The sequence below is a fragment of the Rhagoletis pomonella genome, unplaced genomic scaffold, assembly GCF_013731165.1.
Source record: "Rhagoletis pomonella isolate Grant_MI unplaced genomic scaffold, Rhpom_1.0 Rhpom_scaffold_00007, whole genome shotgun sequence".
In the NCBI taxonomy this organism is placed as follows: Eukaryota; Metazoa; Arthropoda; class Insecta; order Diptera; family Tephritidae; genus Rhagoletis; species Rhagoletis pomonella.
This window is the reverse complement of record NW_023458561.1, coordinates 50,786,092-50,800,442: the sequence shown is the minus strand read 5'-3', so window position 1 is coordinate 50,800,442 and position 14,351 is coordinate 50,786,092. Positions and strand designations below refer to the sequence as shown.

Genomic DNA, 14,351 nt, shown 5'->3' with positions numbered 1-14,351 from the left:
TATCTTTGAAATTACAAAGTCTTTTAAAATAAATCCCGACCTCAGAGAGATAAAATAAAAATTAAATAAAACAGTAGGTTTCAAACCCATTTATTTATTATTTATTTTTAATGAATATCTAAATCCCGAAATTAATTCCGGGATTCCGAGATTGTGATAACCACATCTCGACAATCCCGGGTTCGTAAAAAGTTGAAAAATTAACATCCCTAATGCTCACACATACTTATATATATGCATTGTACATATTCATATTAGTTTTGCAACGGAAATGGTTTAAAAAGTGTGCAAAAATGGAGACAAATGACTAAAAAAAGCGCAAAACTTTAAACAAGTCAATATAAATCGAAAGCGCACAATAATGCATACATATCTACACATATTAGACCGTACCAGAAAAATAGTTTGCCTACGCCTCTGAGTCAAAAGTATTTTTGTAAGAAAATTTCGAAAACAATTTTTTTTTTTGTCAAACGTAGATTCGCCATATTTTCGGCATTTACAATGGCATCTTAAAGTTTGATATATCGATGTTATTGTCAAAAGTTCATTGACTTCAAGTACCCCGTTCTAGTATCTGACCACCAAATCTTAGTTCTTATCCCGCTAACGTACCACCCTAACGCCGGTAAACTAACGGTTCTATTCTTGATCACTGACAGATTCTTGTCACAGTTTTTATTACGGAAAAATATCTGAAAAAGTTTAAATTTGTCAGTAAAAAAATTTTTGTCACCGATACAGAATTGGGCTACAAAGCTTACGAAAAATCATTAAACTTTTGCAAAGGAAGAATTTAGATTATTCTGATCGAACTACTTAAAAAAAAAATATTCCCGAAAAATGTAAAAGCGCAACCAGGTTGTACAAAAAAAAATATTTTTTCGAAATTCCAGACAAAAATATTTTGGACCTTGTTTGTTTGTAAGGCGGTGCGCTCTAATTTACATATTTATATGAATAATGCAACACAAGCTAATTATGCAAATATAATTATGTATGTATGTATGCTTTTATTTGCTTTGCTGGACAAAGTTTGCAAATTTTAGTTAGTTAAATAAGTTTTCGCAAGACTAAATAAGAAATAGCGAAACACTAAACACATACACACAAACCAATGCGCATCACAAAAACATTTATCTTTTTAAATATTTTATTTAATTTTGCAAATACGATGAGACAATCAGTGAATTTGCATGGGTGAGATCTTGAAAACTTGTCTGAAATTAGTTGCGCAGTTGCACATGTATGTATGTATGTATTACCTTAGCTCTAACTTGCAAATTTTGGAATTGAATTTAAACTTAATATTTCTATTTATATGAATTGGAACAACAAATTAAAAAAAAAAAAAAGTTAACACCATTTTAATACACTTACAATATATTTGCCTTGCTGTGCAGTGGAATTTACCAAAATTCACAAATTTACACCAGTGTGCTACTTGAGTGGCTGACCCACGTACCTGTCGACCGGCTGTTTTATTATTTATTAAAAAATTTTTGAATTCTTCAAAAAAAAGTAGCAATATGCTTTTTGGTTTGCGATGTGAAACCTGTTGTAGATTAAAGAGAAAATAAATTTGAATTCATTTGAAAGTCATAACTGCACCGGTTCCTACATATCGCACACGATCTTCAAAAGTGACACAACTCAAAATTTTAAATTTTTGAAATAATGCACTAAAAATGTACACCGAGCTTTTATTTACTTTAAGCAAAGGCTGGAACAAATTTTTTTATAATCTGCTCCGGCACGCCATCTTGCTCTTTTTCTGGCAATCGCTTTTACCTTCTCCGTACGCCCGCGGGCTTTATTTCCTAAACAAAAAAATGAAATACAGCCCGCGGACGTTATTGCCTTTTCGAAAAAGAAATTAGGCCCGCGCGCTTTATTGCCTTTTGCGGGTGGGCATTATTTCAATTTCGATATGGCAATAACGCCCGCGGGCTTTATTTATCCTTTTTTGGGGGCCTTATTGCACTCGGCTGGCAATGGCAAACCTCCGAGTGTATTTCTGCCATGAAAAACAGCTTCTCATAAAAATACAATCGCCGTTCGGAGTCGGCGTAAAACTGTAGGTCCCTCCGCTTTGTGTGACAACATCAAGGCGCACGCCACAAATCGGAGGAGAAGCTCGGCCAAACAGTAACATATGTGTAAGCGCCAATCTATTATTATTATTATTTAAAAAAGTTAAAAGTTAAAGTTTAATTTAAGAAAATTATAAACAAGTTATATGAAATGTTAAAATATGGATGTCAAGCGGTTAGTCACGGTGATGAGAAGTTGTATAGCTATATTTTTAAAAGCATTGCCATCTGTATGAAAAGTCGAATTTAATTAAATTACATATAATGGACAATGGCCCTAACCAACAATTCTTTTATTTTAAAGGAGAAACAACATTTAAAAAGAGTATCAAAAACAAGCAGGGCTATTTAAAAAGTGGGGTGTAACTCCGTTTAACTCTAACATTTTTATTGAATGTTTATTTTATTACATCCAACCAAAATCTGTAAAAAACGCAGCTTCGAAAAAAGTGTTGGTTAGGGCTTTTGCGAATTAAGGTAACGATATACATAAGTCATAATAAAATAAGGGTGCCAAACGAATTAGTGTTAAGTAATCTTCAGTTTGAACATTAAGAATATTTGTGAGGGGTTTGAATGGGGGTGCCACCTGTTCAAAAAATTGCATTCAAATTACGAAATTAGGCGTGAAGACATTACTATGGCAGACGCGTATAGTAAGGTACATAAAATGAGTTTGTACAAGGAGGCGTGGCACATACCGTAGGCATGCAATTTTAATCACCTATGTATTTTTTCACCCTGAGTGGCGTGGGGTACTGTGCTAGTTTAAAGTAAAAATTTTTAAATATTCTTCTAATTCAAAAAATTTACGTAAGTAGATTTACAGCGATCAAACGTTTATATACTTATAATTTGTATGTAAACATATGTAAACGTACTACCGACATACATATCGCACACCGTCTTCAAAAGAGTCACAACTCAAAATTTGGAATTTTTGAGATTATGTGCTAAAAATGTACACAGAGCTTTTATTTACCTTTCAGCAAAAGCTGTAGCAAATTTTTGTTATAATTTGTTAAAAAAAAAAAACTTAAGGTAAAGTCGCCCTTACCCATATGATTATCATGTGCTAAGGAATAGTTTTTCGCATTTTCTGACAAACGTGTTATTTTGAATTGTGACTCTTTTGAAGACGGTGTGCGATATGTATGTACGTTATGATACCATTTACGTAAAACTGCTTACATTTGTGAGCAATTAAAATGGCTGTACAATAGCTTCACTGGTAATTAAGTGTTTGTTTGTAAGTTAATTATTTACATTAGAGTGGTCCAATTTTTGTATGGGAAAAAAATTTATCCTAGCAAACGGGACACGCCCTTCGTTTTTTTTTTTGATAATTGTAATATATACACCAACTACTACTACTAATAATACCTTCAAATGCGCCACTGGATCGCTGTGAAACTGACAACAGTATTGGTGATTTTTATAAAAGGCTGCAGTTGCCATGACAACTGAAGCTTGTGATATTTTAATAGATAATTTAAATTTGAAATGTTCTAAGGTTATTTAACCAAATGTTTGATTAATATATGTATGTACACAATACTTCTAGAGTAAAATATGAACATCATGAGCATCCTCTAAATGGATACTTAGAAACGTAAGGTTTGGTACCAGCACCTCTTTCGACAAGTGGCAACAGTTTGGAAGGTGCCCCAAACCCTATCTGGGAAAAAACTTTTTTGGACCACTCTAATGTACATACATATGCATGTATGTCATAGTTTCATAAGTATAAAATAACTACATAGCTCTGTTAGGAAAAGAAAAATGATTAGCTCGCTTAGTTTGGTAGCAGAAGCATTTTGTGCAGATACCGTTGAAGATGTCACATAAAATGGTCAATTACCTACAGTATTTTGTATACATGTGTATGCATGTAACGTACGTTTCTAGCGAGCTCGCGCGGGATTTAGTTTGTATTTTTATGTATGTACAAATGTCTAAGCATTTGGAGCTTCCCAATACTCTCATATGTCAGTCATTTATGAGTCTCCTTTCATGGGTATACGATGAAAGATAAATACTAAAGTGCGTACTAACATATGTCTTAAATATTGCCTACTTATCAGCTTGCTTACCTTCATGGTCATTGATTGCAAGTTTGTCAACCGTAAAAAAAATCTTAAGATAATGCAGAAATTTTTGGTAAATGCAGATGTAATGTATGTTGTTGTTGTTGTTGTTGTTGTAGCGGCTACAACAACCCCGCCCAGATAGGCTAAAATCTCAGTCGTTGTCGTCAAGTTCCACTAACGGCAGCCCCAAGAAGCGTGCAGCCTCTATGGGGTCGGTCCATAGGGACGACGCCGTTAGGGTTGTGGGGTTTTCCGGGCATGCGAAGAGATGTTTCGAGTCGTGGGGGGTCTCTCCGCATGCCGGACATTCGTTCGGCACATCCGCATTTAACCTACTCAGGTAGGAATTTAGCCTGCTGAAGTAGCCAGAGCGAAGTTAGGCTATTGTTGTCCTGGTCTCCCGAGGAAGATGGAGCTCCGTCGCGTCAATGTCCGGTGTTTGTGTGCCTAGAACGGCATTCACAGGTCTTGACTCTACGTAACTCGAGACTGCGTCCCTGTGAATGCCGTTCAGGGCCTGTCTGGGAGCAGACGGGTCCAGAGGTTGCTTAATGAACCTCTGGACTTCCTCCGTCAGTTCATATAGATGCCTCCTGACGTGCCTCGGCGAGGGCTCCTCTGCAAGCAGCTGTCTATTTGGGTGGCCACATCTGTGGCTCCCAGCAAGAAACTGCTTGCAGAGCATCGTGTTGTGCTCCCTAATTGGGAGCATTTTCGCCTCGTCGTGGAGGTGGTGTTCTGGTGCCATCAGGAGGTATCCAGTCGCTGTCCTGAGTGCTGTATTTTGTACCGTCTGTAGCTTCGTCCACTGCGCCCTACTAGTCTCCGGCGACCACACTGGTGCTGCGTAGTTTAAAACCGGCCGGCCTGTTGCCTTGTATATTGCCAGCAACGTTTCTTTGTCATTGCCCCAAGTACTGCCGGCTAACGACTTGAGGACTTTGTTGCGGCTCGTACTTTATTGACAATAGCGGTTGCGTTTAGGATTATTCACCGTCGGAATTGGTGTGTCATCGACGTGAATTCCTAGCGGTAGCCTGACCTCCTTCGTCCAGGTTGTGAAAAGGGTCGCGGAGGATTTCGTAGGGGAGAGGGATAGACACTTTGCAGTGAAGAAGCGAGAAAGTTCAGAGAGATAACCGTTTACTTTCGAACACAGGTCATCAATTCCATTCCCAGTCGCCATGATCGAGCAATCGTCGGCGTAAGAGACAATCGAGACTCCCTCTGGTGGTTGAGGGAGCTTTGAAATGTAAAAGTTAAACAGTAGTGGGGAAAGGACACCACCCTGTGGAACCCCCTGTTTTATTTTCCTAAGTTTGCTCGATTTGTCTCTAAACATTACCGACGAGTGTCGACCACTTAGATAATTTGCCGACCACCGTTTGAGCCTCTGTGGGAGAGAGGAAGCCTCTATATCTTCTAGTAGCGTGGAATGGCTGACAGTGTCAAAAGCCTTTGACAGGTCCAACGCTACTACAATCGTTCTCTCACAGGGACGTTTACGGTTAAGGCCACGAGTTATCTGAGTGTTTATGGCGTTAAGTGCTGTTGTTGTACTGCGCACTTTACGGAAACCATGCTGATGCTTCGCTGGGGTCAATTGGTTTGTGAAATACGGGACTAGCAAGGCCTCTAGTGTCTTCGCTACCGGGGAAAGGAGTATTATCGGACGGATGTTGGCGGGTTTCCACGGTTTGAGCAGTGGGACCACTCTCCCCACCTTCCAGATGTCTGGGATGATGAGAGTGGCCATGGACAAATTGAGGACATCCGTTAGGTACGCTACCCCCGCAGGACCCAAATTTTTCAGCATCAGCATGCATATTCCGTCGGGACCCATGGCTTTGGAGGCTTTCGCCTTCCCGATGGCCACCTGAACTTCACCGCAAGTGAAAGCAATGGGGGCACAGGTTGTTGGGCAGTTTGTGCAGCCTTCTGGTCACTCGACGCTTGGCTTTGTCCACCGGAGGATGCAGTATGAACTGCCGGCTAAAATAGCTCGCGCATCGCTCCGGGTCCGACACAGCATGGTCGCCGAAAGAAATTTCGACTCTGTCGTCGTGCTTCGTCGGATTGGACAGTGACCTCACGGTTGACCAAAGCTTACTCACACCAGAGGTGAAGGTGCAGGTCTTCAGATGCTCTTCCCACTTCTTCCGCTTATGTACGTTTACTAGTTGCCGAATCTCCGCGTTGGGATGCCTGATACGGGTATCTCCGGGATCGGCCTGACGAAGGCTATCACGCTCATCGGCTAGAACAGCCGCTTGAGCAGGGTAATTTGGGCGTGGGTCGGTGATGCATCCTGCCGGTACGAAGCGGGCTGCAGCAGCGGGGACAGCCCTGCGCAACTTACGTTCACCAAGGTGGACGTCGGTTGGTGTGGGGATGGCAGAGAAGGTGTTTTCAGTAAATTCCGCGAAGCCTCTCCAATCAGCTTTTGAAAAGTTGATATATGTTCGGTGCTCCGCGGAAGCAAAGTCGGTTGGTTTATCGATCGAGTTGACTATGGGCAGGTGGTCTGATGCCAAAGTCAGCATAGGTCGCCATAATATGCTGTCTATCAGACCAGCGCTGTCTATTGTTATGTCTGGCGAGCTGCAGCAGATGCCCATAATCCTGGTGGGTGCGTCGTCGTTCATTGTGCAGAATGTCGAATCGTCTATCTGCTCAGCCAAGTCAGTTCCCCTACGATCGTTTGAGAGGCTTGAGTGCCAAAGGTCGTGGTGCGCATTAAAGTCGCCTACTACCATACGGTTTTCACCTCTGAGGAGCGCACCTATGTCAGGGTGATATCCTACCGCGCACAGTGTTGAATTGCTGTGCAACTTCGTCTCTTGGACCGCAGCTATCAATATGCCATGCCTTCCCATAAAGACGGTTATCTACTCGATCTTGCTCTGTAGCCCGTTACAGTTAAATTGAAGGAGCTTCATGTGGTTCGGGAGAAGTGTGGTGATGCGGGGTGTGAGGGATGTGTGTGGTCGTGCCGCAGTTGGCTGCGTGCGCTGCTGAGGTCGTTGCCGCCCTGTGGTGGTGGCGGGAGGCATCGCAGTTGAGGTCTGCGACCGAGCAGCGCAGCACGGGCCCTCGAAGTTCCTCGTCCAATCTCGCGTGGTGCGCAGACCTGAGCATGCCCTAAAGTGGCACCAGCCAAGGCAGGTGTTGCATTTGACTGATGTCACATTACGGAATATCCTGGTCTGACATACCGTTCAGATTGTAGGAGGAACCGGAAGTTGTTGGCGGCGGCATGGTGGTGGTGGTGTGGTTGTGTGTGTTCTGTGGTCTGTAGCCGTTGTGGAGTCAGCTATTGTGTTATGTTGTTGTGCTGCGGTGTTTGTGAGGGACTGCTCAGGTGGACTGGGGTTAGCCGTGGAGGCTGCTCTGTTAGAGCAACAGGGGGCCACAAAAGACGTGGTCCACTGCCGATGTGTCCGTAGTCCTAAGCAGACTCTGAGGTGACTCCACCCCTCGCAAGCATTGCACTTGACAGAGGTGTAGTTGTGGTGTAGTCGTCTCTGGCATACACAGCAGGTGTAGGTTTCTGGCCCTGGGTTTGACTCGATGCCAGCCCTGAGTAGGAGAAAATGTAGCGAATGTAGCCCTATGGACGAACAACTTTTGAGATACTTCGCCGACCTAAACGGGGTTAGATCGCCGAAACAACAGCCCTTGGTCGGGTAAAACCCGAGTCATTCCGGTACGTAGAACCGGCTGTCGTGGGAATGCAAATGTAATGTATGTATTTCGTTGGTAACATCAACCATCAACCTCTGTTGGTGCTCCAGTCAGACTTTCGAAAGTCAGATGCGGTCCCAAATAGTATATTCCTAACTTTCATCAAAGAGATATTGAGATTTCTACCAAAAAATCTTTTAAACAAGGTGAAAAGCGCAAAGTTATAAATCATGCATGTTTTATTTTACAAGTAGTTTCGCATTCCGAGTGAGACAGATCTTTCTGTGCTTGATCTTTCGGAATCCTTGTGTTCATTGCTCACCGTACATTCGACATGTCCTAGGTAGCAAAATCGCTGTATTCTTATGCGTTCGACTATGTCTATGACATTATAAAGCTCAGATAGATCGTCATAACAACTTCTTCGATGCTTGCCATTTATGCAGGTAGAGTCATAGATCTTGCGTATAATAGTTTTCGAGAAAGTCGACAAAGTCCTCACATCTTTGTTCGCATTCGCCCATGTAGAAGGTGAAGGATTTGTAGAGCGTGACTTTTGCTCGTCCCGAGAGAGCTCTCCTTTCTAATTTATCTCCGAACCCATAGTAGTCTCCGTTAGCAATAGTTTTTTTTCACTCTAGGTTAACAATATTGGTAGGGTTAATGTTGGATTTTAGGTTGACGAGGTCTACTTCTAAATTGTAACGGAAAACTGTGACGAAAAGTAGAACAAGGTTCCTATGAACGGGAAATTATTCATCAAGCCAAATTGCCAGCCTCTTTCCGCCGGCTTTGATTCGCTCAGCCCGTGTTTTCAATCTGTTTTATTGCTGTTCTCAAATCATCTTGGTCGAATGGAGGGACGCGAGCTTTGTCCCTACTCATAGGTTCGGGTTCTTTTTCATCTACCGCACTAAATACATTTGTCTATATTACATAGCATTTAAAAGTGTTTCTCTATACATAAGGCAAGTGTATTTTGGACGGCTGTTATCAAATAACCACCTTCGTCTTCGCAAGCCACGGTCTTGAAAACATTTGATTGCTGCCTGCCGGCATCTTAAGCCCTTCACACTAACGTGTTCCTGCTTCTCATTTCTTCTTCTTGAATATACGTCCCCTTCCCCATTTATTCTCTCAGCATCACTCAATTGCAGTACGTGCCGCCATTCTACGAACAACAATAATTGAAGCTTTTGAGAAAGGAAGACGCCTTGAGGGAACAACAGCAAGACTGCCAAACGAATCCACCGTAGTTAAATTTTCGTGAAACCTACGAAAATTCGATCACTGAATCCCTCTGTTGCGCCCTGTTGTTTAAGCCTAACGGCACTAACCGCCTCCACGTCTACCAGCTCGCGCAACCAACTCCTACAACTGAATTGCAACGAACTCCAGAGCAAGATCAAAGAGGTAGCAGTCTTCATAATAGTTGCGCATTTGTCAGCAAAGTACAGAGCTGCAACAAGCTCCTCAATTCTCTCGCCAGCAGCACTTGGGGCAAAGGCAAATAAACGTTGCTGGAAACACACAGTGCAATTGGCCGGCCAGTTTTGAACTATGCTGCGCCTGTTTGGGCGCCGTGGACTAGTTGGACGCAGTGGACGAAGCTAGAGACTTTTCAGAACGCCGCTCTCCTGAGCACCACCTGAATAGCGAGGCCCAAATGCTTCCCGTAAGTCGACGTGCAGACACGAAAACTTTTGTTGCGGAAACACGCTTTGTGCTCTCGTTCGTCTGAGTAATTCAAGTTGGCGATTCACAGCTGACAACAACAATTGCGTACAAAAGAGTTTCTGTGTGTGAATGCAAAGGGCAACACCAAAAGAGAAATCGCCGATAATAAGAAACTCGAGTTTCCGTGTTTGAACGCAGACTAAGGGAGCATAACAAAATGCCCAGCAAGCAGTTTTGGTGGAGGAGCATCCGCCAAGGGACATCAGAGGGCATCTATTCGAATACACACACGCGGTCCAGACATACATTGACCAACCACAGGACCCGCCGACTTACCGACAAGTGATCAATGGAATTCATAGGGAGGTACTCACCACAATCACCAACTGTCGCAGACACGGGGCTTCAATTGCTAAGAAAGACCCGTGTTACCTGGCCCACTTACGGTCTGGATATTGCAGCCGTCTCAACAGCTACCTGTACAGACCCGACTCCAATATCCCCAACGAGTGCCGGCTTGTGGAGACCCCCGCACGACACCAACCACTTCTTCAGATGCCAGCTTAATCCCACTCAACCCTTTCAAGCTCTCAGCCTTCTATTCTTCTAATAATACCATGATCGGACTGCCATCGAAAACACGTTTTCGTTGCTGAAACTGGTTTTCGACCTAAAACTTGTGTTTTCGTCCATGATAAATCTATCAAACGAAAACCAGTTTTCGCTGAAAACTACTTGAAAACTCACGTTCCACTCCTTCCAACTGGTGTCTTCACTAGTTTTTTAGATATATTTATCGAAGTGGAAATCATATTTTGTCATGTCTAATATGCTAGTTGGGGTTTAAGCCCAAAATACAATAACGCAGTGGCAGTGACAGTTTTTCGAAATCATCTGTTTTTTAGAAAGTGGGGTGTCCAATGAAGCGACTCACAATACAGCAGTGGCAGCTGGCAGTACTGCTCAGTTTAGCCCAAATTCTAAATTCACTGCCACTGCCTTCATCATCACAGCAAATTTCGCATGCTGAATTTTACATAAATAAAATGCAGCCAACTTCTGTTCATGTCACTGAAGCCTAAAAGACAACAACAAAAATGTAAACAAACAAAAGGGAATGTCAAAAAAAGCTGTCACTGACAACGCCGTATTGTATTTGCTGCGGCAGTGACTGCCAATATTAGTAGTACCAGCTGATTTTAAATGCTGTCACTGCCACTGCAACTGCGCTATTGTATTTTGGCCTTTATTGCTAATTGGCTAGTCAAATTAAAATATAAATAAAAGATATAGGTTGCTAATAATAAGAAAATGAAAGAAAAAATTTTGGTTTTGTGTTTTCGTAGCAAAACTGAAAGAAATATCAACGAAAACAATAACAGCCGGTGCGAACAGCGTACAGCCCACAATCTCAAAACTCGTTTTCAAAGTTTTTTCCGCGCCGTTTTTGATGCTACAGACGTTACTGCTTCGAAAACGCAAGTGCGCACATATCTGTGCGATTTTATCGCAGCAAAACCTGTCAATATATAAACAAACAAAAAGTATTTTTCAACAAAAATAAAATGCTTACCTTTTCTACATGTTTTGTTTTCTTACGTTCAATTTTGTTTTATTATTGTAAAATCTTTCTATTAACCTTTTTCGTTCTCAAAACGCGGCAGTCTGCGATTTCGGTACGACCAAAAGAAGAAATGTGAATGTTCGAATAAATCGCTGCAGCAAAATCGTACAAGTGTGTGGTTCCTCATTTAAAACTATGATCGGCATTGTTGTAATATTTGTAGGAACAGATTCGCACCGACAGAATAGCGTAGGTGTGTGGATACCTTAAAAGTGAAAGTACATAACGTACATTGCGGCACCGTCACCGTCACCGGCAGTTGTCAAAAAAGTTGAAACGATTTATTTGTATGAAGTAAGTTACATGTACAAAGCTGATGGAGTCGGTGACGCACAAACTAGCTCAACTTTCAATTTTGCTTATGCATTTGCGTCAAGTGACAACTATTCTGTGTTTTGTTTACATGTTTGAACGTAAAATTTTCCAGTTTGTGAAAAGCTTTAGATGTATAGAAAAACGAAATTTGAAAATTGATGGAGGAATACCTAATAGAAGAAGTGCAAAAGTAAAACGCAAATTTTGCAAAGCAGCGAGTTTATGATTTTTCGGACGCAGCTTCAAACCGATAGTGTGTAGCTTGGCGCATAAGCATTCCTGACGGTGATGGTGACGGTGATGGTGACGCAATGGATGGTATGTACTTTCACTTTAAGACTTGTAGCTAAATAGGGCGCGGAACGCCGGAAAAGCACCTGTAAAATATTGAGTACAACTTCGCAATATAAAGCTGGGACTCCGTAGGCAAGCGTGTGTGTGCGTTTGACAGCCGAGTTCTATACACATGTTCTTATGTTATAAACTCCATAAGTACGCGTAAACGCACAGAACGGAAAAAAATTCGAGCATGAATTCGAATAGGTATGCATTCGAATGCGTACAAGGTTGAATTTTCTCAACTTTCATGCATTTGCTCGCGTAGATAACCAACTTCAAGGTAATTACACTACACGTTTGGGTATATATAAATCCATATACATATTTTGGTAGAAAATTTGGCGGTTTTGTAAGCATTTTCTTTATAAATATACAAAAGTGTGTATGAGAGATGCATCAACTTGTCGAAATGGCAACTGTCAAACGCTTGTAAGGGCACCCTATGGAGTTGCTCGGTTTTTACCCATGTAAGCGCATGACAACGGATCTCGCATACGTACGCATACGCCTTGTCTATGGAGTTTCACCTTAAAGCAGAACAAAGAACTTAAAGTTTGAGAAGTGGTGGATATTTTCATAGAAAGGTTCTTGTAGAGTTTTACCCTTATAGCTAGAGCAATTTATTAGATTTTTGAGTATATTGTTGAAATTTATTAAATGCATTTATTGTTCAATCAAGTTTTTTAGTTTCAAGATTAAAACTAATACCAGCAGGTATATTTTGCACCCTTTCTTATACCCGAAAATATGAAATTCCAGAATTCCATAAAAAAGTCCATAATTTTTGTATATAAATATATTCGGAATTTGCAGAATAGACCTGCAAGTGACAATATGTATTGCTGCGATTTGTTATTAATCGCACGTGGGAGTTAGAATTATTTGTGAATCGCATAGTGTAGCCTCACACTAAACAAAATTTCCACCAGCTCGCAAAAAAAATGCAACCTTGGCTGTTTGCCACTTTCACTTACTCGCTTGTTAGTTGTCTCGTTACTTTCGTTAGCTGTCAACTTCAAAGCAAATTCCTTCTTTTATAAAGTCGCAAGTGGTAAGCAATCTTTGCACGCACGCTGTTTTGCAAAAACTTTCATTGAGTTTACAAAATTTCGAATTTCGCTAACTTTTTTGTATAGTTGACGGCGGCAGCAACTGCTTCTGTGTTTGCGAGTGCACCATAACGACACCATGGCCGACTTAGATGATTTCTTCGCCAAGAAAGACAAGAAGAAGTCCAAGGCCAAGCCAAAATTCTTAACTGCAGAGGAACTGGTTAAGAACTTAGAACGCGAGGCGGCAGCTGCTGCGGCTATAGCCAAAGCAAAAAAGTTGGAAGCAGCCAACGCTGCACCGACTGTTGCACCAGGTGCTCCTGAGGAACCAATCGTTGTTAAGCAGGTGGTGGAACAGGTTAGTGATGAGGGAATTTATTTATAATCATTTTGTACTCTTAATTCCTTGTTGTTTTTGTGAATCTTTTTGTGTATTATAGCCGCAAGCTGAAGAAGAATGGGATGATTTTGAGCAAGAGCAACGTAAAGATTATACAGGTCTGAAAATTGGACAACTTACGGTAAACGACGATGATGACGAGAGTGCTGGCGAAGGTGAAGAAGACGAAGTGGATAGTGATGGTAACGTGACTGTCGAAAATAATACCTCGAAGCGCAGTGGCGGTGGACCATGGAAAAAGGTTATTCCTGCTGAGGAAGTAACACAAATTCCGATGGAAATAGAAAAACCGAAGTCAACTGTTTATATTTCACCTGCCCTACGAGCAGCGGTAAGTACTCCATATAAACATTTCATTGTTTTTGCAAATATTTGCCACGTCAGTTGTAAAAATAAACTTCGCAAATTCCAAACTAATTTTTTTTGTTTATACCCTTTTAGCAAGCGGGAGCAGCGCCTGGGCCGCGCTTGAAGGCGCGCAATCGAGCAGCACCTGACATTACTAACGCAGAGTACTTCCCTTCATTAAGCGCCGCACGGCCGGAAGAGCAAAGAAAAAAGAAAAATGAGCCAGCATTTGAGGAAGTTCGACACGGTGGCCGGTTGCAGCGCATCCACGAGCCAGTTTCGGCGCCCGTTTCGGCAGCAAACCGTTTCCAGTCGCTGGACGAGGAAGACAGCTAGAAAGCAGAGGGTCGCCGACGAAACAGTCACTTCTATTTGGATTCGTTTTTTTTGCCAATTGTTTTCTAGAAGAGGATGTAGAAGTCTGTCTGTATTGAATGTATTGTACGCTTTGTATCTACAACATTTTTTTTTCTTCCTTTTTTGTAATCTCCATCAGAGCATTTTATTTTAGCGATTTTTATACTTTATTAATTGGAGTGCGGGATTGTGGTACCTGACGCGGCCACCACTCTTCATAAATGTCCGGGAACTGCCGCTTCACAATAGAAATTATATTTAATTAATGGTAGGGACAGATTAGCTTCAAACTACTTTCCGCAAAAACTATTTATTAAGTGGGAAATCAACAGAAAATAAAATATATAATGAAGTAAACTGCTATAAAACGAA

General features: G+C 41.7%; 1 protein-coding gene across 2 annotated transcripts; it reads left to right on the top strand.

Moving 5' to 3' along the window:
* Positions 1-12,802: 12,802 nt before the first annotated feature.
* On the top strand, positions 12,803-14,351 carry LOC118743010 (protein CDV3 homolog). Of its 2 annotated transcripts, XM_036475466.1 has the most exons (4): positions 12,803-12,873; positions 12,959-13,232; positions 13,315-13,605; positions 13,716-14,351. In XM_036475466.1, the coding sequence occupies exons 2-4, from the start codon at positions 13,011-13,013 to the stop codon at positions 13,956-13,958; spliced, it is 756 nt and encodes a 251-aa protein (XP_036331359.1). In that variant the 5' UTR covers positions 12,803-12,873; positions 12,959-13,010; the 3' UTR covers positions 13,959-14,351. The 2 variants fall into 2 exon arrangements, with proteins under 2 accessions (XP_036331359.1, XP_036331358.1); XM_036475465.1 differs by lacking the exon at positions 12,803-12,873 and having other exon boundaries at positions 12,899-13,232.